Source organism: Meles meles, chromosome 21, assembly GCF_922984935.1.
Source record: "Meles meles chromosome 21, mMelMel3.1 paternal haplotype, whole genome shotgun sequence".
NCBI lineage: Eukaryota > Metazoa > Chordata > Mammalia > Carnivora > Mustelidae > Meles > Meles meles.
Window position 1 is genome coordinate 19,975,493 of NC_060086.1, and position 24,831 is coordinate 20,000,323.

The following is a 24,831-nucleotide window of genomic DNA, read 5'->3' on the forward strand; positions in this document are numbered from 1 at the left end:
CTCTTCTCACGGATTGGTGAGCGTCCTACACTTGCTTCCCCCGCCTCCACAAACTCCCTTAGCAACGGTCGCCGTTGAGACGGAGGGAGACGCTCCCTGCGGATTGGCTGCACCCGGCCTCTCTGCGGCGTAGATTGGCTGAGGCGTCGCAGGAGGGAGGACTTGACAATCGCAGCCCGAGAACCGGCGTTTCCAGGACCTGGGCGGGACACAGCCTGTGGCGACCCGCGCCTAGGAAGAACCCCGAGATGATCCGCCAGAAGTCCAGCCAATTCACGGCCCTGAAGATACAGTCGGAGCGTAAACAGCCCTCAGAGCTGCAGCGGGAATCCCAGAAGGACCTCAGCTCAGTGGATGGGTCCGTCACGCGGATGGTAACAGGTGTGCGGACCGAGTCCAGAACCACGGCCTCGGTAGAAGCGGATGAAGATCCTGCAGCCAACTTGTTCCCGGTGAGGGCGGGACAGAGTGGTCCGCTCATGAATGTTTGTAAAAGGGCTCTCCGGCAGGGCGTCACCCGTCGTTATGTTTATTAACGTTCCAGACGTTTTCTGGGTGCCTTGGTGAAGAGGCAGGGGTACGTGACTCCGATTCTTTAATGTTCATGAATAGTACTTAGGGCCTACCGAAGCCTGGCCTGTCAGCGTTGCTCGTACACAAAGGATTGGCAAGTTAGCAGGTTCTTAGGCCCGCTGGAGATTCCAGATGGGTCAGGGACTGGGGCCAGGAAGGGCAAGGCTCCGCCTGCCCAATCCGTTTTCTCTCTGCAGCCCCCGTTGCCCCAGCCCCGGATCTGCATGTGGTGAGTGTGAAGAATCTTGGGGAAAAGTTACACTTTACGCTTGCATTATTCCTCCCCAACAGTCCTGTCAGACAGCTGGGGCATTCCCCATTTGATAGATGAGGAAACTACAATTATCCAAGATGACTAGATCTCCAGTCTTCCTGCCTCCCCAGTCCAAAGAGGGAGGGTGGGAAGAAGACGAAGAAGACTACAGATGTAAATGCAATACCGACTGCTACAGAGCATTGTATAAACGAAGACACTGACGCCATGGGGAGTGGCAGAGACAAGAACTCAAGTTACCTAATCCTCAGCTTTATAAATGAAAAGAATCCTAAGAGTTCCTTTACACCATATCCCTCATTTAAAGAAGGAGAAAGTTACACCCAGAGAGGAAGTGACTTGCCCAGTGAGGGTAGTAGAAGGGCAAACCCTCAAGCTGAGAGGTCTCCTGGTTCCCAGTCCAATGCTCTAGCCATCACAGCCCTGTCATGAGACTAATGCCTGATGGCCACCAACACCTATTCTCCTCTTTTCTTACGACAGGAAGTACCTGGATATCCATTCCATGCACAGGCTGGAGAAGACAGCCAACACTGAGGAGATGAGGGAGTATGGGGATGGGACAAGGAAGAGCAGAAGAGCTGGCTCCTGGGGAAGGCTAAGGGGGCTGGGCTGGGACGGCATGGATGCCCACCCCCTGAGCACATGGTGCACCAGTGTGGGGTGGTGAAGGGGTTGGCTCAGTCCTTCCTTCCTGTCTCCCTCCCAAGGGTGCTAGCTGAGCTCTTGGGGCTAAGCTATCCTGAGCAAAGCCTGAAGGAGGCCATCACCCTAGACCTCTTTTCCCACGCACTCATCTTCTGCCGTCAGCAGGGCTTCTCACTGGAACAGACATCGACAGCTTGTGCCCTGCTCCAAGATCTTCATAAGGCCTGTGTTGGTGAGAGGAGGAGGCTACTGAAGGGTTTGAGCCCAGGGGACTGTGGAGACTGGGATGGCACAAGGGACCACGGGAAGCAGTAGTGGATTACCACCTGGAATCTTTGTTCTGTCATTACAAGCAGTGTTATCATGCACAAGTTATTTCAGCTTTGAAACCATCCATTTCCTTATAGACAGCACCAACTTTACGAGACTGTTCTGAGGAATACTGTAGGTAACACACACAAATATGGAGACAATGGTTAGTAAAATAGCTCCTCCTTCACCTCCCACTTTATTCCTGGAACTGATATCCTGCGGGATGTTTAACAAGAGCTGAAATTCCGTATTTTTTGTTTTATTGTATGTTACTTAAGGGCAGGATCTCGTCTGTGTTGTTCAGTGCCTAGAACAGTGCATTGTGGGTGCTATCTATTGAGTGAGTTAATGAAACAAGGACTTCACCTTAGAGCTGTTCACTTCCAAAGCTCATGCTCAGTAAGGTAGCTGTTGAGTGAGTGAAATGAATGACTATTCGGGAAGGGACTCACTTGTTACATCTTGCTTTCCCTCCCAGCAACCCCCTTGGGCAACGTGGAGGAATGTTACCGCTACTTCATCAGTGTCCTTTTTTGCCATGGAGTCAGGGTCAGTTCCCCTGAAACGCGATCTTCGGTCTCCCACAGATAAGGTCTAGCCCAGTCTCCTGTCCTCTTACACACTCATCACCCTCATCTTCCTCTGAAGGCTGCAGGGGGCTCTCCCTGCTCCTCCACGGCTGGGCACCTGGAGAAAATGTCAGGGTTCCTGGAGGTGGTCAGTCCTCTCACTCCCAATCATCCCCACAGCGGCCCCCCTTCAGTATCAACCTCTTTAGGGAGGAACAACTGCTGGCCCTGGCAGATTATGTGGTCAACACCTACTTTCGCCACTTTAAGCTCTACAAATACGTCTTCACGCCCCAGGTACGGAGGCCGCCCTTCACCTCCCCCTTTCACTTGGTGCAGATGTCCTCCTCTCAGCCTCGCTCCTCCTCCTTCCCAGGTGCAACTGGATCTGTCTTTGACTTACATGGGGCTACAGCCCCCCAAGCTCTTGCCAGAGGAGGAGACAGGTAAGGAAGAATGCTGGGGCTGGGGTTGCGGCTGGGACTGGGGCTGGGGCTGAAGGCTCTCCCTGCTTCTGGCCTGCAGAGAAAGGTGGTGAGGAGGTGGAGCAGGGCGTCAGCCCGCAAGAGGAACCAGAAACAGGGGTCCAGCCAGAGCCGGAGCCAGAGCCAGAGCCAAGTGAGGATGGGTTAGGGTCCCCCGTGACTTCGGGCAGGTACAAAATGAAGGGTTTAGACCACATCAGGACTTCAAGTCTGTTTTAGGCACAGTGTCCTTCCTCCAAATGCTCCCTTATGCAGAAGCCCAAGGTGACAAACAGGTAATAAGAGTGCAGCTGCTGGGGGTGAGGCAGGAGCTATCTGCTGATCAGCAACCCAGAGGATCCAGGCTGGCCAGCTCCCCCACCTCTCTCCGCGGAAGGGTTATAGCTGGCCTTCCCTGAAATAAAGCTACACTGCCACCTGTGTAGCGGCACAGCACCTCTGCTGACCTGCCCCTTCTTCCCTGTCCCGGCAGGCCAGGTCTCCAGCCTGCAAGCCTACATCAGGACCCAGATGAACAAGGAGCTGAAGCAGCTCCAACAGCTGATGGAGGAGCAGCTCCAGGCCAGCGAGGAACGGCTTAGCAGCAAGCTGACCACCCTAGAGCGGCCCTCCCAGCCACCTTCTGGCAAAGGCAAGAACAAGACCAAGTGACCCCCAGCATTTTCCCCAATAAAGGCCTGGGGCAGGGCAGCCCCATCCCCGCCCTGCTCCCGAGCACCTTCTGGGCTCCCGTGCCAAAGCCAGACACCAGACACGGCACCGGCTCCCCCTGGCGTGCAGATTTTATTGCAAATGCGGCAGAAGCAGCACAGACGAGGCCAGGCATGGTGTTGCCAGTGGCTGCCTTCCCCCTCCGCTCCGACCCCAAAGCCCCAGCTGGTGGGGGCAGGGGTACATGGCTGCTCTTCATGGTAGTACAAGCAGTGGTGGGCCCGGCCAGCCTAAGGGGCAAGGCCCGAGGCCAAAGCCCAGAAGGGCTGGAATGATAAAAATCCTCCTCCTGGAGAGTCCTACACTCTGGGGTCCCCGGAGCCAAAGTGCTAGCCCAGCACCAGCACAGCGTCCTCCTCGGGGATAGCAGCAGAGTCCCCCTCCTCTTCAGGGCCCGTGATGGGAAAAGGCCCAGGGGGCTGGTGCTGGAAGAGGGCGGCGCGATTCTGTTGCTCCCCCTTCTTCACCCAGTGCCCATAGAGCCGGAAGGCACAGCTGTCGATGAGGCGCCGCACGGGCCGCAGCGCGTAAGGGTCCCTCAGCAGTGCGCTCTTGGTCAGTGGCCGGACACGCTGGGTGCTTAAGGCCACGCGTCCCGCAGCAAGCACAGTCCACACTGCCACCTGGTGAGGGGGGTGAGGGGCCGTGTGAGCTCCAGTGCAGTAGCCACCATAGGAGAAAGATCACGGCGCAGAGGAGCCGGCGCAACCCCGAAGCTCGCAGGCTTACCCGGAACCGCTGGCGGGGCGTGAGGTTCCAGGGCTGGCTGCCTTCACAGCGCTCAAAGAACGGGTGCTGCAAGGCCTGCTCCGCTGTCAGGCGCTCCTCAGGGTCCACCTGGAGCAGCTTGGAGATCTAGGGGGAACCCCAGCGCGTGAGAGGCAGCACTTGGGCCTCCTCCCCAGCCCACTCACAGCCTTGGCTCACCAGGTCTTTGACCGTGTTGGAACGGTCATCCCACTCGGGCGAGCTAAACTGGTACTGGCCCTCCATGATCATGCGTAACATCAGGATCTGGCGGCGGTGCCAGAATGGTGGTGAGCCAGCCAGGAGTGTGAACAAGATCACCCCGCAGGCCCAGCTGGGGAAGAGAGCAGAGTCAGGCAGAACTAGGTGCCAGGCAGGCGTGTGAACGATGGGACACAGAGGAGGGTGGAGGTGGGGAGACCAGAAACTCACAGGTCGACCTCCTTGCCGTAGCCGGGGTGGGTCTCATCCATGGAGCATTTAAGGATCTCTGGTGCTAGGTACCCTGGGGTCCCACACAACTCTGGGGAGAGAAGGCGGAGATTGACAGATGCCACCAGCTCCTTCAAGGGCCCCTAACTCCAGACCTCTGCTTGAGCCCCAACACTTCCAGGGCCGTAAGGGTTCCCATTCTGCTCCTGCCTGCCCTCCACTGAGGGCTCACCTAACCCCATCCCTGCTGAACAACTCAAGTGCCCACCAAGGTTCTTTGTGGCCTTCCTGGGAAAATCTGATTTTTGGACTGACTCCAAGGTCCTACTCCACCATACCTTTTGGCACCTCCAACCCACCCACCCACCCCTTACACAGCCTTTTATCACGTTTTTACCTACATAATACACACGGAAAACAAATCTTCACTCTTTTCTATGTTCCTTTCTGCCCAAATTGATTCCTCCTCCTATGACTGCTATTCTGTATAGTGGAATCAGCACTCAAAACCAAGGAGAATGAGTGGGACTATGGGATTTCTTAAGGCACACACTAGGTAAGTCCCTCATTTAAAATCCTTCCCTGGCTGTCTGCCCCTCCCCTCCATACGGCCTTGGGCTCAAGTCTAGACTCCTGCAACACAGAGCCCTCCACGACTTGATCCAAGCCTGTTATATGTAGCTGCTTCTGCTTCAGGCACCAAATTTTCCATCTTGGCAACTGCCCTACTGTGTTCTGTGCCATACTTCCAGGAGAGCTTAATAGGCCTGACTCTTCTGGGTAATTCATTCCCACCAAAAGTACTGAAGAATGCCCACCATGTACCAGGCACCATACTAGACACTGGTGAAATTAGATGTGCCCTTACCAAGCTGTCTACCCGAAAGCAAACCAAGAAATAATAGAGTAAGAGGTGTGTCCTGAAGGGAGAAGAAGAGAAAGCAGGGGATCTAACCTAACCTGGAGCTTTAAAGGGAAACCTGAATTCTTAAAGCCAAGGGCAAGGGTGGTATGGGGCAGGAGCAAAGATGGTTCCAGAATAGGAAAAACCCAAACACACAGCTGAGGCCTGTTATCCACCCCCACCCCCAACCCTCCACCGCCTTCTTCCTCAGGCAACAGGCCCAGCTCTGGAGACCCCTCCTTCCATAGGTACCTCCAGCTGAATCAGGCGCTCCTCCATCCTGGCTTCCCCTGCATGGTCCCTTGCCTGGCTGTGTCCCACGACCTGCACACCTGTCTCTGTCCCCTCCCCCACACAGATCGGGAAGCCCACTCAGATGCACACGAGGCTTTGCACACAGAAGGTACTTGGCAAGTGCTCACTGACTTCTCCCTTTTTCTTGATACCTGGGTACTCGGTTGTCAGAGCCAGCTAACCAGCCTCAGGCCTGGGTCTCCTTCCCTCCCAAGCCTCTTAGGGCGCCAGGCCCCCTCACCTCGGAGCTTCTCGCCAGGTTCCAAGTGGCAGGAGAACCCAAAATCTGAAAGTCGGATCTGCATATTGTCATCTAGGAGAATATTCTCAGGCTTCAGGTCTCGGTGCACAATGTTGTTGGCATGGAGAAAGCTCACTGCTTCCAGCAGAGACCTCATGATGGACCTGGGGGAGGCGCAGTCTCCTCGTCTGCTTCTCCCTACCCCACCCTGCCCCCTGGTCACCCCACGGGCCACAGGCTCAGTCATTACCTGGTTTCCTTTTCGGAAAGGGCCACCTTCTCTGTGAGATAGTCAAACAGCTCTCCCTTCCGCATCCTAAGGGACAGGAGGGGTTGGGAGGTAGGTGTACCTTACATGGGGGCTGGGAAAAATAAGCCAGTGCTCATAGAAAATACCATGGAAGAGACCAGGGGAGACAGAGTCCTCTTTGGTTTTTTTTGAGCAATCAGAGTGCCCCAAGAGTGAAATGGATGCCAGGGGCAGTTTGGCCCAGGGGTTGGCAGTCAAAATACATGCGCCATGCCATGGCTGCTGTGTTAGCAAGAATAAGAAACTTTTTGCGGCAGCAATTTACAGGAGGTCCTCATTATATGAGACTCATTATATTCAAAGAGGACCCTCTAAAGTGAATCTACTTAGATCATGGACCAAAATTTCACAGGTAATAATGGCAAAAAAGTTGGGCAGGATCTTATTTTTACCTTTCAAAAACCAAATTTATAACTGCAACTCTGTGTTGACCCTCGAAGTCAGGTGTTGTCTGGGGGCATGCAACTGTTCTGCAAAGCTGCATGATGAGGGGACAGACGCTTCCTACCTCCCCCCGCCCCTTTTGCAGAGGGTCATTTCTGTATGAAGACTTTGTGAAATTTTTCCAGGGGTCTCTCTTAATTATTTGCTATTCAAAGCATTCTTCTGAAGTGCCTTTGCACTGGTTTACACTGTATTGTAGAACATCTCACACTCGGAGTCAGACTGCCCAGGGAATGACCCCATGGGCAGAGACAAACACCAAGCAGGGTGTTCATAGCGAGAGAGACAGGGGAGCAAGAACCTGTCGATAAGTATTCGGCTCTTCAGTCTTCCCTGCTGATCTTATAGCCATGGGGGACTGGGACAATGAGCCCGGAGTCAGGGAAACCCTTTTTCAATGGCTGGTCATGAGCACTCTGGAAGAACTCGCCTCCTCAGGGCACCCAGGGAGAGGGGCCTGGGCCACGGGCCCATGGGAAGGTGTGAGCAGGGTAATCTTAGCCCGCTGCGCCGTCAGGCTGGGGTCATGCACGGAGGGGAGGAGGATGCTTCTCAGATCAGGGCAGGGAGATACTCACAGGTCAAACACCAGGAACATGAAGCTAGAAGACTCGTAGGAATCGATGAGAGTGACTGGGAAAGAGGCAGAAAGGCAGAGATACGGAGATGGAAAGGAGCAGGTGCAAGTTAAAGGGGCGTTCCACCCCGAGGTGGCAGTGGGCTGTTACTGGGAAGGAAGGAGAACCAAAAGGAGGCAGTAGGGACCCAAAGGCTGGCCACACTGTGAGGTGGAGCAGAGCCATGATGAAGGGAGCAGGTGGAGGCAGTGCTGGGGGGAATGGGCTGTGGGCAGGGCCGGCAGGAGGTGGCTGTCGGCTAATGGGAGCGGGGAACGCAGCCTCACTGATGTGGGGGTGGCCGGCGACCTGGCGAAGGATGTGCGTCTCTCGCCGCGTGGCTTCTCGCACCTCCTCTAGCTGTTCAGGACTCAGCCGCTCAGCTGTCACCTCCATGATCTTCACGGCAAACTCGTGGCCAGTGGCTCGATGAACACAACGGCGCACCACGGAGCTCACTCCTCTGCCAGAATCAGACCGCACCTGCGTCAGGGCCTCCTGCTCTCTCATTTCCACACAGAGTGGAGCCTCGCCATCCTTGTACCCACTGCACCGTATTCTGAAGCCCCATCTGGACAATAAGGCAGCCTGCCACGGCTCACCCTGGCCTACGGCAGCTTCACAGTAGCCTCAGCAAGCCATGTGAGTACCCAGCAAGATGCAACACAAAGCTCACAGGGAAGGCAGGCGGGGTGCTGGGTTCGAATCCAGCCTCAGCCACTCCCTGCATGGAGAAGCTTAGGGAGGTCCTTTCCACACTGAGCCCCAGAACCTGCCCCTTCTCCCGGAACCCCACAAGGAGAAAGCAAGAAGAAATGATCTAAGGCTCCCTCCAATTTTTACTCACACTTCCCCTGATTACCCCTTCCAAATCCCAAAGTTCTCCTACAATACCTCAAGTGTAAGAGGCTCCAAATAAACAGCAGACCATTAACTGGAGAACAAAGTTGTGAATCAGGAGACCTTGGTATAGGTCCCAAATGTGCCACTAATTAACCTCCAAGTGACTCACTGACATCAGGTCTCTAGACTTCCACTTTGCAGGCTCTGAAGTGTGGACAATGTCAACTTGAAGAGGTGTCAAATGCCACAAGGTAGAAGAAGAAAAGTCCATTTGGCATGGTGAAGAGAAAGTCCTAGACATGTATTTCCTGGCTTGGAATCTGTCGCCAATTCCTTATGATCCTACAAGTACCTCAGGCTAAGTATGAATCTCTCCAAGGCCGGACTTCACACCACATTTCCCGTGCTCATTCCCTGGCTGCCCTTCATGGCTTCCTTTGCTCTTACATAACTCCTTTTGCTTAGAATGCCTGTCACCCACATCTCTGGTTCCATCAAGAGATCTAAACCACTGACCCTCCAGCCAAACACAGCCCACAGATGTGTTATGTTTGGTCAGTGAGCTGTTCTTTTCCAATCTGAATTCCCATCTTTTTTTTTTTTTTAAAGATTTATTTATTTGACAGAGATTACAAGTAGGGAAGTAAGCAGAAAGGCAGGCAGAGAGAGAGAGAGAGGAGGAAGCAGGCTCCCAGCCAAGCAGAGAGCCCGATGCGGGGCTCGATCCCAGGGCCCTGGGATCATGACCTGAGCCAAAGGCAGAGGCTTTAACCCGCTGAGCCACCCAGGCGCCCCCTGAATTCCCATCTTAAGTGGGACAAGAACCTTCCAGCTGCTCCAGTGCTCCCCACTTCCTACTGTCTTACTCTTTGCCACTTGACAGTTTTAATTCCCCCATTAACAGTAATGCCATTCAATCAGACTCCCGAACTAGAAATCTTAGTAGGATTCTTGGCATTCCCCTTTCTTTCACAATCCACCACATCCAACCAGTCCACTCCCTCTGGTGTGTTTCTCAAATCTGCTTCCTAGTACTCCATCCCCATAGCCATAACGGCCTCCTCACTAATCTCCCTGCTGCCAACCTTGGCCATGCAACCCATCCACCACACTGCTTCCAGCGTGACCGCCCCAATTATGTCATTCCTGCTTAAAACGTTTCCAGCTTAAATTCTCAACTAAGCTCTAAGCGTACCCTCATTCCTTAGCAGGACCCCTAGAGCAACTGTGCTCTTAAGTGAGCCCTAATAATTTCAACCTTATACAGTTAACTACGGAGGATACTTAACATTGTATTCTCTCCATACTACCTCCCTATTACATGCAAGATAGAAGTAAATTCCCAGTTCCTTCACCTGTCATTCTAGGCCTTCACCAAATGGTCTCAGTTTCTTTGCAGCCTCATTTTTGGCTATGTCCCTGCTATTCAATCTTTGCTTCAGTGACTTAGAATTTATCACCAATTTCTAGAATGCAGCAAGCTCTTTTAAGGCTTCAGACATGAAGATTTCATACATGAAGAAACTGGCACTCTGGGAACTCATTTAGTGAGAGTGTGCAGGTAATTTACTGTGCAGGAGAAACACAGGGAAAAGACAGAGACCAAGGATGCTGCTGCTACAGTAATGCTGGAATGAGAGGCTAACGAACCCTATTCCCTGACCTGTTTCTCCGAAACTGATCTCTCTGCACCCCATGGCAGAGAACCATTGTTCTGCCCTAAAGGCTCTCCTAGCCTCAGTGAATCCTCCCTTACCTGGTCCTAAAACCCCGCATCAGCTTAGGACTTGGATATCAGCTCTCTTCTTTTCCAGATACCCTTTCCCCCTGATGACCGTCCTGTCCTGGGCAATTTAAGTACCAGTTGTGCAAATGGCTCCCACTGCACTGCCTCAAGTCTTGATTCCTTTCCAGAATTCCTGATCCCAAAGGCCTTTCTAACATCTGCATGTGATATCTGAAAGGAGTCTGAACAAATCGAATAGTCAGCCCTTTCTGCTTCCCTGGCCTCAGAAGCACTGATCACAGCAGACATGCCAGCCTTCTAGAAGCACATTCTTTTCCTGTTTTTATTTCTAACTCAAAGATGCTATCTCCTTAGTCTCCCTTGCTGACTCCCGCTTTTCTAACTCTTTAATGGTGACATGCCCCAAGGCCTGAGTTTGGCCCCTTTCACTTCTTTCCATACATTTTCTTGCCAGCTACTATGTATATGCTACTGCCTCTCAAACTGATTGCTCTATCACAGCTCTGTCTCGAGCTGCAGAGACATGTACCCACTTGACAGCTCCAGCTGGATATCTCAAACTTCACGTTTCCAAAGCTGAACTCTTGACTTGTGCGGCCCTCCCGGCAATCCGATCCTCCTTGGCCTTCCTCATTTCAGAAAATGGTACTCGGGCATTCAAACCCAAACCTTAGACATTATTCCTATTTCCTTCTCTTCTTCTTATGGCCCATATCTGGTCTCTCATGAAACTGTATCAGTCTCTCTTCAAATCATCACCTCAATCTACCCACTTCTCTCCATCTCTACCACCACCATTCAAATCTAAACCACCACGGTCTCTTGCCTGAATCAATCAACAGCTTCCTAACTGGCCTCCACACATCCATTCTTGTTCCCCTCCTATCCATTTTCTACACAAGAGTCAGAATGATTTTTTTTTTTTTTTCAGAATGATCTTTTTTAAATGTAGTAACATACTCGTGTTGAGCACTTACCATGTGCCAGAAGTGTCTAAGACTATCATATTAATTCTTCCCATCCTCACAGCAACCTACAAGGTAGGGCCTATTTTTATTCCCAATCTAAATGGCAAAAGTGAGGCACAGAAAGGCTGAGTTCCTGGCCCCCTGATCACAGAAATGTAAATGAGACCATGTTAATTTAACTACCCTGTTTGAAATCATCAGTTTCACTAGAATAAAATCAAAATTCTTTATCATGGCATAAGGCTTCTACTTACCTCTCCAACTTCATCTCCTCCACCTTGTTCCACTCTTACTATATCCCAGTCACCATGATCATCTGCCTATTGCTTTAGAATAGGCCTTTTCTTGCCTGTGCCTTTGTACGTGCTGTTCCCTCTGCCCCAAATATATCCTCCTGTTCATGCCCATCCTTCAAGCATCAGCGCCGTTAATTACTCTCATCCCCTCACCTGAGCAGATGATGACCATTGTCTTGTTTTTGTGGTTACTGTCTGTCTCTACCACTGGAATACAAGCTCCAGGAGAACAGAAAACATGTGAGACTTGTATCCCCAGCGCCTCACACAGTGCACCTAGCACACTGTACGTGCTTAGGAAACCTTGGATGAATAAGTGTACCTGCCACTGTCTCTACAGGTGAGGCCTTCCTTCTATTTTCTGCATGCTGAACCACTACTCATCCTTCAAGACCCAAAGATCAACTCTTGTGGAAAGCTGTGGTTTTCTGAGCCCCATCCCACAACCTGATACTACTTGAATGCTCATGTGTCTCTTTCAGGAACTTCTTCTCCAAGGCATAAATATCTCTTCTATGCTCCCTGTGTTTAGCTTTGTGTCTGGCAGACCTTCGTGGCTTTAACTACGTCTGTTGAACACATAAAATGAGTGTGAAAGAAATGGGGATTGACCCAGACAAAGACTTAAGTCCCCAAATAGTACTCCACTAACCACTGTTCGTTCCCATTTAGAACTATCCAGGGACGCCTGGGTGGCTTAGTGGGTTAAGCCTCTGCCTCAGGCTCAGGTCACGATCTCAGGGTCCTAAGATCGAGTCCTGCATCGGGCTCTCCGCTTGGCGGGGAGCCTGTTTCCCCCTCTGTCTCTGCCTACCTGTGATCTCTCTCTCTTTCTCTGTCAAATAAATAAATAATCTAAAAAAAATAAAAATAAAAAAGAATTATCCAGCCCTCAGATGGAACCGTGTGTTCTGGCCAGGGCCCGACCTCTCCGGACCTCTGTTGCCCTGGCTTAAGCCTCACCTGCCAATGACGTCCTTAGGGTCGTACTTCTGGTAAAACTCCTTGGCTGCGGCCCAGTCGGGCAGCTCATCCTCCGGCCCCACGTCCAGTGTCATTCTGAAGGTGGTGGGGGCCTGTGTGCGGGAAACGGAGGGCAGTGAGGGCAGTGAGGCCCACAGGCTCTGGGAGGACGCACATCGCGGCTCGCGGAGGCGCAGCCCTTGCGGCTGGGGCGCCAGGATCCTCGGGGATGGGGACGGGGTGGGGGACGGATCAGGGCTTGGGAGACCCCACGCAAGGGCCTAGGGGGCGGGAGGGGTGTCAGGGCAGGGAGGGGGACGGGGGAGGGGAAGGGAAAAGGTGCGGAGGAAAAAGGGAAGGGGCACACTGGGAGGTGGCTGTTGCTGCGCAGGCGCACTTGGGCGGGCACTGGAAGGGGGCGCGGGGTCTCGCGCAGGCTCACCCGCGGGGGAGGAGAGAGAAGCCAGGGTCGACGCGGAGCCGCGCTATCGCGGGGTTCGCCTCTAGTCCCTTACCTTACACCCGGGCGGCGCCGGCAACGACCCCAAGCCCCGCCCCCATCCTGTCCGCCAATGGCCAGCGGCGCTTGAAAACTGTGGTTCAAAAACCCTTCCGATTGGGAATTTGCAGTCCAATAGGAAGCGGAGAGTCTCATGGTTGGCGCGGGCGTTAGAGCTAGGAGTTACCAAAGGCAGAGACGCTGGGGCGGGGCTTCAGATGCAGCCAATTAGCGCACAGCATCTGCAAGGCACGACGGGGGCGGAGGGCTTGTTGTCTAGTGGGGTTGGAGGCCCGGAACGGGACCCGGAAGTTAGGTTTATCCGGAAGCGTGGCTTCTGGGTATGTAGGACGCGGGAGTTGCTGAACCTCGCGTTCGCTGACTTGGGCATGACTCCCTCATTCCCTTCCTAGCATCACTGTCCAAATCCGCTCTTTTTTAAATTGGCAGCCTAGTCCAAAGTGTATGCTTTCAGGGGCCGCCTCCAGCTCTTAAAACGCTCGGAGCTCGCAGCTTGGACCCCAACTTGCCACCTGGTGTGGACTTGGACGAACCACGGCCCGTCAACCAGAAGTGGCTTCTTAGTCCTCCGGCTGCTCGGATTCTTGAATACCTCCAAAGCCCTCGTGCTCACCATCTGGGGTTATACATTTTCCCAGTCTTCTACCACCGCCTCCCATAAGCCTTGGGGAGTATCACACTCTGTTCTAAGCCTGGCGAGTTGAGATATTGCCAGGAGCGACTGACTTCTTAAGACTTTTCAGTGCATTCACCTACTCATTCAATAAATATTTGTCGGGCGTCTAAACGCTAAACTATCAGCGGCGGGGGGGGGGGGGGGAAGGCGGGGGCGGAGGGAGTCCTTACCGTGTGGAGATCCTGTTCCAGCAAAAGAGGCACAGGATGAATTCATTTACTCTTGTAACAACTATCTTAGAAATGTCACTTTGGGGGGCGCCTGGGTGGCTCAGTGGGTTAAAGCCTCTGCTTCGGCTCAGGTCATGATCCCAGGGTCCTGGGATCGAGCCCCGCATCGGGCTCTCTGCTCAGCAGGGAGCCTGCTTCCCTCTCTCTCTCTCTGCCTGCCTCTCTGCCTACTTGCGATCTCTGTCTATCAAATAAATAAAATATTTAAAGGAAAAAAAAAAGAAATGTCACTTTGGGATCACAACCATGTAAGAGAAAAACGAATCCAAGTAACTTTTTAACAGTACTTTGACTTTATACCACCAATCTAAAGACAAAATAATTGCAAAGAAAACTTGAACTTTACTTAGTAGGCTTATCGTTTGGTATTATAATAGGATTATTCAGAAATTGAGCAAGTGAATTTTTTTTATATTTATATATATTTGCAAATGAATAAACATATTGATGTATTTGGCAGCCAAGGTTCTTAATATGAGACTATGGAATTTGAGATATTTTCTAGCTCTAACCTCTGAAAGGGCCTAGAAGCAGTCACATCTCAGGAGAATGAGCACTGCTAGTCTAGATACTGATTTCAAAGTGACAGGCCCCAATTCAAGGAACCAGGACTCCTTGGGAGAAATGACCAATTCCCAGGCTGGAGCAGAGAAAGTGTAAGATGAGCATGGAATAATTTGTGCCAGAAAGCAAGTGAAGAAATGTGGGGCTTATCAGGACAAAAGAACCAGGCTGATGCAATTTCCACTGGTCAAAATCAGAAACAAAAAGAATAATGAGACCGAGAGAGCCACGAGGGAGCCTTCTAATGTGCTAGAAATATTCTATTCACCTAGGTGGTGATTATACAGATGGGTTTATATGTAACATTCACCAAGCCGCACACTTAAGATCTGTGCACTTCACTTTATGTAAATTATACCTCAACCAAGTATTTTAAGAAGGATGACAGTAATGGATAAAACAAATTGAACTAAAAAACAATCTGAGACCATACTGACAATAAAAACTGTAAATAAGAATTTAGGAATTGGGCGCCTGGGTGGCTCAGTGGGTTAAGGCCTCTGCCTTCGGCTCAGGTCATGATCTCAGGGTCCTGGGATGCAGCCCTGCGTCGGGGTCTCTGCTTGGTAGGGAGCCTGCTTCCCTTCCTCTCTCTCTGCCTGCTTGTGATCTGTCTGTCAAATAAGTAAAATCTTAAAAAAAAAAAATTTAGGAATGATAGGCCTTCTGCTTATTCTCAAATGGCTCCGCAATAACAATATGTGTATTTATTTTTTAATTTTTTTAGAAGATTTTATTTATTTATTTGACAGGCAGAGATCACAAGTAAGCAGAAGAGGCAGGCAGAGAGAGGGGGGAGCAGGTTCCCTGCTGAGGAGAGAGCCCTATGTGGGGCTCTATCCCAGAACCCTGGAATCATGACCTGAGCCGAAGGCAGAGGCTTTAACCCACTGAGCCACCCAGGTGCCCCAACAATATGCGTAGTTAGAAAGAGCTTAAAACAAATGTGGTGAAACACATGGTAAACGTGAAACGTGGTAAAACAAGCGTGTGAAAAATTATAAACCTAGGTGAAGAGCACACATGAGTTCATTGTACTATTCTTTTATTGTTCAGTAGGTTTGAAATTTTTTTCAAAATTGAGTTTAAAAATAGCAAGACCTAAAAAAAAAAAAAATAAAGCTCTCTAAAATGTGCCCAGGCAGGCAGCACTTTACACCGATTCAATCGACATCTGTAGGGCTGAAGTCCAGGCATAAGTACTTTTTAATAAAGCTCCCCAAGTGGTTCTACTATGAAGCTGATTGAGAGTCACTGCCCTAGGTATGGCTTGTACCCAGTGTTGTAACTCTAACCGCTGGGACCAGCAATGGATACTCTTCACTTTTCTTTCCTGGCGCACTTTGGAACATTGAAGACAATCATCTTCCCCTTTAAACCTCTCTCTCCAGTGTGCAACAAATACCTTTAATTTCTTTAGGTGCTCTGCTGGTCTCTGAATTATGGTGAAATAACCCCAAAATTCAGTTCTCAGGGCACATGTACTCCAAGAGACATGTATAAGAATGTCCATAGTAGCAAGATTCTTAATATCCCCCAAATGGAATCATCCCAAAAGTTCACCAACAAATAATGGCTAAACCGTTAACAAAGTCATATAATGGAATACTCTACAGTATGACAGCTACAGCTATACCAAATATTGATGAATCTCACCAACAATATTAAGTCATAGAAGTCAAACATAAAAAGAATACATAGGACTCCATTTATATAGTGTTCAAATGCAGGCAAAACTAAACTCCACTGTTAGAAGTCAGAATGCTAGGTATCTGTGGGAAGAAAGGAAGGAGTAGAGATTGGGAGGGGTCTAAAGGAGGTTTTGGAGTGCTCTCAATGTTCAATTTCTTGACTGAATGATGGTTTTCAGATGTTGGCTTTGTGTTAACTTAAAAGCTATGTATTCCTTTTAGATATTTTCCTGTATATATGATATGCTTCACAATTTGAAATATGTTTAATTGCTTCTCGGCCTTTTGGCTAAGATCAGGTGTAAAATGTGTTTAAAATATTACCGGGAGGGCCCAAGATAAAGGATATAAAAATTCATATAATCCTACAGAGTTTCACATCCAGGGCAGAAATTCACCTGCTGCCGCCATCCCTTTCATTCCTCTCTCAACTCTGGAACCAAAGCCTCTGAGTTCAATGCCAGCTCAGCATCTCACTAGCTCTAAGACCTTGGGTGCCGGCTTCCTCAACTATAAAATGAAAAGAGTGAAAACACTCTTACTGAGTGGCTGTGAGGGGTGAAGGAGTTAAGTAACAGAAAGTGCTTAAGAACACAGCTTAGAATACAGGAAGCACTCCATAAATACAGGAGCAGCTGCTCCTCTTCCTATCTGGCCGCAGGGGCTCTCTGTTGATGTGCAAGGGAGAAGCTGGGGTCTTTCCAAGAAGGGAAACTTCCAGGAGAAGGAAAAAAGAAGAAAAATCCTCTTGCAGCTCCTAAGTAAAGGAAAATGCAGACTTTTGCCATCAATCAGATGTCGGTCTGGCTCTCGCCATGGGCGAGGGGGAAGTAGGGGAACAACAATTAGACAGGAGCATTTCACCACTAAAAAAGATTTTTATTACAAAACAAACTCTAATAAAATCAGGCCTGGTCTTCAACCCCACTTCTGGGTCGAGGCCCCTAGGATGTAGCAGGCTAGGGGAAATAGGGGATGGTGGGCACTGAAAGAACAGAGCAGGCTGGCCTCCCCTCAAGTTTTAGCTGCTGCCTCCTTTTAGAAAGGTCTAGAAGAGCTCTTCCAAAGCCTTTTGAGAGAGGCATCATCCTTCCAGCCAGGAAGGACCACTGCTGGCCTCAGACGCTAGCAATGCCGCACTGCAGGATTCAGGAGGTCTTGCTGACTCTCAGCAGAGGCCACCCAGGGTCACTCAGCCTGGGCGATGGCATAGGAGAGCAGCCACAGAAGCAGGGGGCCCAGAATGAGGACAGCAAACCAGACGGCAAAGCTGGCCAGGATGAAGTTCCGGGCCCGGGCCCCCCAGTGCACTGCCTCCTCGAACCGGCCTGCCTTATGCCGCTCTTCCGCCTGCGGGGGCAGGTTTTTGGTTAGGTTCTCCCCCTGCTTCTTCCCCAAAGTGCCCACTGCCCCACACCAATCCTCCATCCTTGTCATGGCTCAAAACCTGACACCCAAACCCCCTGAAATAAAATGTCTTTTCCCTTTCCAATGTCTATTTCTCATGCCTCATCTACAAAATAAGGTTTCTACTCAGCTCTGTGTACTTTTCCAAGTAGCCGTTGTTGGCTCACAGGATCACATATGGGAAAGTACTTTTCAAACCTTTTATCCCCAATCCTTTTCTATTCATCCCACATTCATTCAGAATTTGGAATCCTTGGCAAGAAACTGTGAAATATCTTGGAGTCCTTCCCTCCCATCCAGCCAAACACTACCCCCTTCTTATTAGCCCAATGGGCCTCCTCGTTTTATTAAGGATTCTTTTTATGATTTTGATCTGATGAAGCCAGAAAGTCTCAAGATCATAAGAATACAGTTTCTGATTATTAAAATAAAACCAGGATTGAAAAAATTCCCAATGTGACATTTAAATTAGCCTGTGTGGCCTTTCAAAAGGTACATGTGGGGGCGCCTGGGTGGCTCAGTCATTAAGCGCCTGCCTTCGGCTCAGGTCATGATTCCAGAGTCCTAGGATCCAGCCCCACTCCAGGCTCCCTGCTCAGTGGGAAGCCTGCTTCTCCCTCTCCCATTCCCCCTGCTTGTGTTCCCTCTCTCGCTGTCTCTGTCAAATAAATAAATAAAATCTTCAAAAAAAAAAAAAGGGTAAATGTGTAGTTTCGGTTAGGTGTTTGGAAATGGTGCAGCCCTCTCAAAAACCTCGCAGCTTCTTCCCGACTGCTATAGATTGCTCTAATCACTGCTCAACTGCCTTCAGTCCTGCCCCTTCCAACCCACTCTCCATGTAGGCCTTAGAACACAAACCTGATCATGTCACTCTCCTCTGCAAACTCTTTAAAGTACTCCCCAGTACTTTCTTTTTTTAAAGATTTTATTTATTTGACAGAGATCACAAGTAGATCACAAGAGAGAGAGAGGAGGAAGCAGGCTCCCCACTGAGCAGAGAGCCTAATTCAGGGCTTGATCCCAGGACCCTGAGATCATGACCTGAGCTGAGGGCAGAGGCTTAACTCACTGAGCCACCCAAGTGCCCCCACCCCGGACTTTCAAGATAAAGTTTAAACTCGAAGCACAGCATTGGGAGGCCCTTGGGAATCTAGGCCCTCTGGCTTCATCTGTCACTATTCCTCACTGGTCCAGTCATGGGGAACTAAGAGCCCAGGCCTTTGTACACACTGCTCCCTTTATCCTTTCAACCCTTAGTCACTCATCCTTTAAGGTTACTTTCCTATCACCTACTCTACATACACAGGTATGTAATCACACATATATATCCTCCCTTGCTTCCAGAATACCTTGTGTTTCCTCCATCACAATACTGATGAGCTACATTTCGTCAGTTACCCATTTTCACAGCTCTCTCTTTCATTAGACTGTGGGCACTTTGAGGGCCAGAAGCATGTCTTATTTCTGACACCAGGCCCAGAGCCAAGCTGTGACAAGTACTTAGCAGCTGTGTGATCAGTGTACATAGATCAAATACACTAAACCATCACCTAACTACACCCACCCCTCTGCTCCCATAGAAATTGCACTCCTCACCTTGATGGCAAACACAAGGGCCACGACTCCCAGGCAAGAGCAGCCACAGATAATGCTAGTAGCTGCCAAGTAGCGGAGGCGGAGCCAGCAGCAGCGGACGGGGGATGGAGGATGAGCAGCTTCCATGTTGCTCACCAAGGTGTCCACTGCCTTCTCCTCGTCCTCCATCACCTGTGGGCGACAGTCAAGGTACTTGTAAGCCCAACAACTGAGCCATTGGCCTGGGCTGGTCAGACTCCGCCCCTCTCTCTGATGTGTCCTTGTGACCTAGCCCAACTCTCAGGAATGCTGCCTTACTGGGGAATTCCTCTCATGACTCACAGACCCAACAGAGGAAACGTTCGGCCGGAATCCTTTTTTCTCAGCCTGAGATTCTGAGTGTTTAAAGGCAAGCCGGCGCAAACGCGCAAACGTAGCATTATCTGTATTACTTAACTGTTTTGACAAGTAGGGAAAAACAAAATGACAGGTGCACGCTGACAAGCTGGAGAAACACATAATCTCAAAAGCTGGTAGGAATCAGACTCCACAAATCAGTGATTTTAAACCGTATTTCAAAGGGTCTTAACATTCTCTGAAGTCCCTCAGAAGCTGCTCGTGAATATTAAGGAGGGTTCATGAAATGGCACCCTGAGCCCTGCTACCCCACTTCAAGCACAGCAGCTGTCTCATGTGAAAACAGAGTGGATGAGAACACAAAGATGGGAGAAAGCAGAGGGAAAGGACCCATCTAAGCCCTCTTCTTAGCTGAGGAAGCGGAACATCAGAAAAACCATACCTCCCCAAATTGGGCCTTCTTTGCTATGCTGACTCCCTGCTACCTCTTTTCTCCATTTTAACCCAGGCCACCCAATATATTCAGAGTAACACCATGACCTCATAACCCACACAGAAACCTGCATAATGATGCCCTGCTTAATCTTATCTCTCATCTCCCTAACTTCTCAGCTCCTCTGAGCTGGGGCATCAAACCACCTTTCCACCCTCATTTCCAACCATCCCCCTACATCCTATACAAAATGGAGCCATTTGCAGTTCTCTGAACACAAGCAACAAGGGTTAGAGTGAAAGGAGGCAAGGTAAGCAGAGCACAAAGACTCTGCCACAAAGCTGCAGGAGAGGGGATATGAGGAAAGAACTGATAATGTGGTGACCATAGACACAGTCATTAGGGGGAGAATGCAAGGAGAGGGTCTAGGGAGTTGAGACCAAAGAAATGTAAAAATGAACAGGGGCTCTTACCTGGCTATGGGCCTCGAGGGACGGCGAGTTTCGGCTCCTGCTTCTGGTTTGATTTGGCTTGGGTGGAGATGGAGCTGACTCAGGTCTCCAAGCCAAGCCCGGGGGTGGGGTTGGGTGGCCAGCCACCACCCAAAAGGCCCCAGGAGCTCCGAAAGGGGTGTGGCTGACTCAAACTAGTTTGGCTAGATGGAGGAAAGGGGGGAATGGAGCGACTGAAGGTAGGATGCCTGCCTTCTGGAAAAGGAGTGAAAGCACCTGAACAAGAGGAGCGAAAGCAGGGAAAAGTCTGAGGCATCAGAGAGCTCTGAGTGAAAATCCAGGAACTAAGGGAACAGGAGGAGAGAAAAAATATGAGTTGGAGTGACTCAAAACTGAAAATTTAGGGAAAGGCACCCTACCAGATCAGATTTGCCAATCTTTCCTCCTCTTGCAGGATTTCTGCCTCAAAGACACATAATTCTGGGTTAGATATCAGGTACTAGGGTTTTGGCAAGAACGAGTGGAAGAAAACGGTGCCCAAGTTCCCACCCAACCCTCCACCAGACCAGGAAATCAGAAGCCTCCTTACGCGGATGCTCATACAGAAACTAAGTTTATTATTTTTTCTTCTTAAAAAAAAAGAAAAAAAAAAAAAACTCATGGTAGAGAGAAGCCCCTCCCCCTTCCCCTAAGGGTGGGGGGCTGTGAAAGATAGCTGGGGAATCAAGTACAAGGGGGTGGGGACAGAGACTATCTTGCCACCCTTAACACTGCCCAGCCATGTGGGGTGGAAGGGAAGGGGGTATGTGAAGAGCCCCGTTTCCATGACAACCAGTTGCCTACCCCCTACTTTGGTGGAAAGAAGGGAGAGGGCCCCTATGTCTCCCTGGAGGCTTTCCCCCTCAAGACTTCAAGTAGTGGTTAACAGAGTCAGGCCTGGTTGTGGAGGGAGAGGGGCCATGGCGGAAAGCCTAGGTGAAGGGGCAGCCCACTCACGTCTTGGCCTTGCGGCCTCTGTGACTAATGGTAGGGCCAGCCAGATGGGGAGGGGCACTGCTACGCAGGATGCGCTGGTCCCCTTGGTTGGTGGCCCCACCAAGTCGGCGGGGGCCAGGCCGGCGTCGTGGGGTCCCATCCCCTTCCTCCTCCTCACCTGAGGCTTCAGCCTCAGACTCCTCTACTGAACCCTCAGGTCCGAGGGGACTTGGAGGCTGTAGGCGGCCCCGCTTTGCCAGCCCAGGACCCCCGCCAACTGGGGCCCCTGCCCGTTTGCGAGGCACCTTCTCAGTCTCTAGTGGGGGGACTAGAGACCCTGGACGCAGGCGGGTGGAGCGCAGTTTTGGAGCTAGCGAGACCACGGGAGTTGTCAATTCTAACCCGCCTGGCCCACTATCTGCTAAATCCAGGTCATCCTGAATTACAGCCACCACCATGGACCCTTCGCTCTTTCGTCCCCGCATTCCCTCTGCTTCAAGCCGCAAGCGGGCCAGGCGGGTGAGGGGGCGGCTTCCGTCCTCATCAGAGGAACTGCCCTCACTCTCCCCCTGGCCCTGGGGTTGCCGCCGCCTCCCCAATCCACAGCTCTCAAGGACAGAAGAGCTATCACGGTCCAAGACAGGGAGCTGGCTGGGCCGAGGTGATGGTGGATTCTTGGGAGGTCGGCCCCGCTTCCGCTTGGGTGGGGATGTTGAAATGGTGAGATTGGTGACAGTGTTGGCGACAGTAGCAGTGGGACAGGCTAGGAGTGGTGGGAGTGGTGGCAGGGGAGGTGGTAGCGGGAGTGGCTGTGTCCGGCTCTCTAAGTTGCCATCCCCTGGAGAGGAAATGGTCCCAGGAATGGGCAAATCTCGTGCCTTAGGGGGCCGCCCACGCCTTCTTTTCTCCACAGGTGATAGGATGATGGGCTCTGGTCTGTGAACTGGCTGGGCTCCAAGAGCCTGGGGCCCAGGACTAAGCTGGGGTCCCAGGACAGGCTCCGCCACAATAAGGGTCTCAGCCCCAGGGACGGGGTCAGCCCCGTTGGTTTTTCCCTTAGAGGTGGATGAAGGTACCTCATCCACCCCTCGCCCAACATCTGCTGGAGACCTGTTCTTCTTGGGGGGCCTCCCCCTCCGACGTTTCACAGCTGGAGGGGTGATGGCAAGCAGTGCCCCGTCTCCATTCTCTGGGCTGCCCCCACCAGTCACCCCCAGCTCAATGCGACGGCGAGCTATGAAGGGCTGCTGGGTTGGGGTGGGCAGTGTGGATGGGGGAGCAGCTTCACAGGGCCCACTGGCGGGAGGTGAGGATTCTGGCCCCGACATGCTGCGGGCAGATGGGCTTCCCGGGCTGGCACCAGTCTCAGACACCCCAGGCACTAGGGTGCTGGCAGTTCCCCGCTGCTGTCGCCGTCGCCTCACCAATTCCTTCTCCTCAACCACGGTCACCAGCCGTCCCGGTAGCTTGCGGAGCACTTTGGGGCCTGGAGGCTGCCCTGGCCGACCAGCACCCTGACCCCTAATTTCTACATCGGCACTGGTGCGACGCCGAGGGGGCCGGGCAGGTGAAGGACTCTCAGGAGAGGAGGTGGCGGAGGATGAGGTTGATGGGGCTGCGACCTCTGATGAAACAAGTTCCTGTGGCTTCTCTGGGCTGGAGGTTGGGGTCTGGGCCTCCATCAGCTCTTCTGAGCTCTTGTCAGCCTCCACTGGCTCCGGAAGTAGCTCATCAGATGCTCCTGAAGGTGGGAGATCCAGCCCATTGCTCTCACTCAGACACGAGGGCACCTCCTCACCGTCAGGCAGCACTGTGAGGACGGTCCCCTCAGCAGGCTCTGGCACTTCCTGCTCTTGACCGTTGGGGACGCTGTCAGCCTCCAGGGTTGGGCTAGGTGCAGAAGAGGCGAGAGAAAGGTTCTTCTCTGATATAGGCAGGATCTCAACAGCAACTGGCAACAGATCCTTAGGGGGCACAAGAGTAAGCGGGGACGTCTCGGAACTGGCCAAATCAGCCAGCTCCGGGGACTCGGTAGATGCCAATGCTTGTGCACACAGCTCTGTCTCAGGCCCCAAGCCCAAGGAGAGGTTGGTGACTGGGGGGGAGACGGGCACAGAAGGTAGACCAAGCAGGAGAGGGGAGGAAGGAGTTGAGAGAGAAATTTGGGTGGGAGGTGGTGTATGAGCTGGTGGAGGGGTACAGGCAGGAGGAGGGGTACAGGCAGAAGAACAAGAGGGAGGAATCTGTGAAGGAGGCAGTGGGGGAGAAGGCAAGATATGAACAGGAAGCATGGTTATTGGATTTGGGGCTGAAATGGGGATCGGGGCAGGAATTGGAACAGGGATTGGGGCAGGAATTACAGCAGGAGCTGAAGCTGGAGTGGGTCGAGGCCTAGATGCTGGCCGGGGAATTCTCTCCCTGGCAGGGCTGCAGCGTGGGGTTGTGGAAGTGCTGCGGGTATGATGGGTGGATGTGACAGGAGTGTGGTTTGCCCCTTGAGTCTCGGCCCGGGCTCCACGAAGACGCTCACTGACGCGAGTCCCTGGCCTTTCAGGGGCCTTGGCCTTCTTACTGCGCCGGTGACTGCCTCCACCAGTCCCACAGGAAACCTCATCCCCAGCCCCTGGCCCCTCCTCCTCCTCTTGGGGTAGGCGGAACACCTCCTCCTTGGCTTGGTCCAGATCCTTGCGGGCAGCTTCCACTTGTTCCTGCCAACAAGAGAGCCCAAATGGTGGGCGGTCAGAGGGAGGCAAGCAAGGTCGGGAATGGGCAGACAGCAGCCACTTCTCACTTTCATCCCCACCTCCTAGAAATACTCACTTCTGCTTGCTTGAGCTCCTCTCGGCTCACCTCCTCCAGTGAAGCTTCCAGGAATTTCATGGCGTAGCGCTCAATGGGGGTCAGCTGTGGGAAGGAACAGTGGTAATCAACAACATAGGGACTTGATAACCAGGGCCCAATATCCTTATTTTCACCAGAGAAGACAGGAGGAAGATCACAAGGCCCAGAGGAAGAAGCTGTGAAGGGTGAGGTTGAGAACTAGTGGGTCCAACACTGACCTGTTCTACAAGGGCAGCGATTTCTTGCTCAGCTCGGGACATCTCTTCATCCTCAGCCCCAGGCCGGCTGGCCTCCTCTCCCTCACCAGCAGGAAACCCATCATTCTCATTGAATTCTGCAAGCTCAGCCACCTGTTCAGCCTTGGCCTGGGTGGCTGCACGGATATCCTCTTCATCCTCTGCCCGACACAGTGCCTGCAAAGATGTGGGGAAGAAAAACCAGGAGAATTAAAGAATTCTACATCCTGTGGTTTGATTCAGACAAAAATCCGAGGCCACATTTATACCAAACCAGGTATATAACTGAACTCAACTCTCTTCTGAGCCCTTGAAGTTATCAACGCAATGCAGTATTCCACATAGGATAAACTAGGTCTCACTTGGAAGCCCACTAGTGAGAAAGCATCTGTTTTTAAAACCTCTAGCTCCGCTTCCTTTTCCATTCAAGTCCGCCTTCTGTCTCCTTAAGAGAGCAGTCCCAGAAAGCGGTAATTACAAAAAATCCCTAACTCTT

General features: G+C 51.7%; 4 protein-coding genes across 9 annotated transcripts in view; 1 reads left to right on the plus strand and 3 right to left on the minus strand.

Annotated features, from left to right (window-relative positions):
• The first annotated feature begins 102 nt into the window (after nt 1-102).
• CFAP119 (cilia and flagella associated protein 119) lies at nt 103-3,514 on the plus strand. The gene is made up of 9 exons (XM_045993747.1): nt 103-452; nt 771-802; nt 1,331-1,396; nt 1,558-1,727; nt 2,286-2,356; nt 2,557-2,673; nt 2,753-2,822; nt 2,902-2,994; nt 3,334-3,514. The coding sequence occupies exons 1-9, from the start codon at nt 249-251 to the stop codon at nt 3,510-3,512; spliced, it is 1,002 nt and encodes a 333-aa protein (XP_045849703.1). The 5' UTR covers nt 103-248; the 3' UTR covers nt 3,513-3,514.
• A 113-nt stretch (nt 3,515-3,627) lies between these two features.
• PHKG2 (phosphorylase kinase catalytic subunit gamma 2) lies at nt 3,628-13,011 on the minus strand. Of its 2 annotated transcripts, none has more exons than XM_045993746.1 (10): nt 12,894-13,011; nt 12,379-12,491; nt 7,849-8,024; nt 7,523-7,577; nt 6,441-6,506; nt 6,191-6,354; nt 4,752-4,842; nt 4,500-4,653; nt 4,302-4,427; nt 3,628-4,195 (listed from the first exon to the last, which is right to left on the minus strand). In XM_045993746.1, exons 2-10 carry the CDS (start codon nt 12,471-12,473, stop codon nt 3,902-3,904), a joined length of 1,221 nt encoding a protein of 406 aa, XP_045849702.1. In that variant the 5' UTR covers nt 12,474-12,491; nt 12,894-13,011; the 3' UTR covers nt 3,628-3,901. The 2 variants fall into 2 exon arrangements, with proteins under 2 accessions (XP_045849702.1, XP_045849701.1); XM_045993745.1 differs by having other exon boundaries at nt 12,821-12,913.
• A 3,875-nt stretch (nt 13,012-16,886) lies between these two features.
• TMEM265 (transmembrane protein 265) lies at nt 16,887-20,736 on the minus strand. 2 transcript variants are annotated; one of them, XM_045993748.1, is made up of 3 exons: nt 20,305-20,736; nt 19,063-19,233; nt 16,890-17,409 (listed from the first exon to the last, which is right to left on the minus strand). In XM_045993748.1, exons 2-3 carry the CDS (start codon nt 19,228-19,230, stop codon nt 17,248-17,250), a joined length of 330 nt encoding a protein of 109 aa, XP_045849704.1. In that variant the 5' UTR covers nt 19,231-19,233; nt 20,305-20,736; the 3' UTR covers nt 16,890-17,247. The 2 variants fall into 2 exon arrangements, with proteins under 2 accessions (XP_045849705.1, XP_045849704.1); XM_045993749.1 differs by lacking the exon at nt 20,305-20,736 and having other exon boundaries at nt 16,887-17,409; nt 19,063-20,296.
• Nucleotides 20,737-20,882: 146 nt separating this feature from the next.
• Nucleotides 20,883-24,831, minus strand: part of LOC123933950 (Snf2 related CREBBP activator protein) — a 33,062-nt gene continuing 29,113 nt past the window's right edge. For all 4 annotated transcript variants that reach the window (XM_045993743.1, XM_045993741.1, XM_045993744.1 and 1 more), the window contains 3 exons: nt 24,318-24,512; nt 24,079-24,162; nt 20,883-23,966 (listed from right to left, as the gene is read on the minus strand). In XM_045993743.1, the coding sequence (XP_045849699.1) occupies nt 21,276-23,966; nt 24,079-24,162; nt 24,318-24,512 (2,970 nt within the window). In that variant the 3' untranslated portion in view covers nt 20,883-21,275. The remainder of the gene's footprint in view (nt 23,967-24,078; nt 24,163-24,317; nt 24,513-24,831) is intronic.

What these genes read in the sequence shown, in the direction of transcription:
- CFAP119 (XM_045993747.1), top strand. Translation starts at nt 249, where the DNA reads ATGATCCGCCAGAAGTCCAGCCAATTCACGGCCCTGAAGATACAGTCG. An exon ending in CAGCCCCGGATCTGCATGTG is followed by an intron (nt 803 to 1,330) that starts GTGAGTGTGAAG and finishes TTCTTACGACAG; the next exon opens with GAAGTACCTGGATATCCATT. An exon ending in TTTTTTGCCATGGAGTCAGG is followed by an intron (nt 2,357 to 2,556) that starts GTCAGTTCCCCT and finishes TCATCCCCACAG; the next exon opens with CGGCCCCCCTTCAGTATCAA.
- PHKG2 (XM_045993746.1), bottom strand. Translation starts at nt 12,473, where the DNA reads ATGACACTGGACGTGGGGCCGGAGGATGAGCTGCCCGACTGGGCCGCA. An exon ending in CCAACACGGTCAAAGACCTG is followed by an intron (nt 4,428 to 4,499) that starts GTGAGCCAAGGC and finishes GGTTCCCCCTAG; the next exon opens with ATCTCCAAGCTGCTCCAGGT. An exon ending in CGCCCCGCCAGCGGTTCCGG is followed by an intron (nt 4,196 to 4,301) that starts GTAAGCCTGCGA and finishes CCCCCTCACCAG; the next exon opens with GTGGCAGTGTGGACTGTGCT.
- TMEM265 (XM_045993749.1), bottom strand. Translation starts at nt 19,230, where the DNA reads ATGGAGGACGAGGAGAAGGCAGTGGACACCTTGGTGAGCAACATGGAA. An exon ending in CCCTTGTGTTTGCCATCAAG is followed by an intron (nt 17,410 to 19,062) that starts GTGAGGAGTGCA and finishes CTGCCCCCGCAG; the next exon opens with GCGGAAGAGCGGCATAAGGC.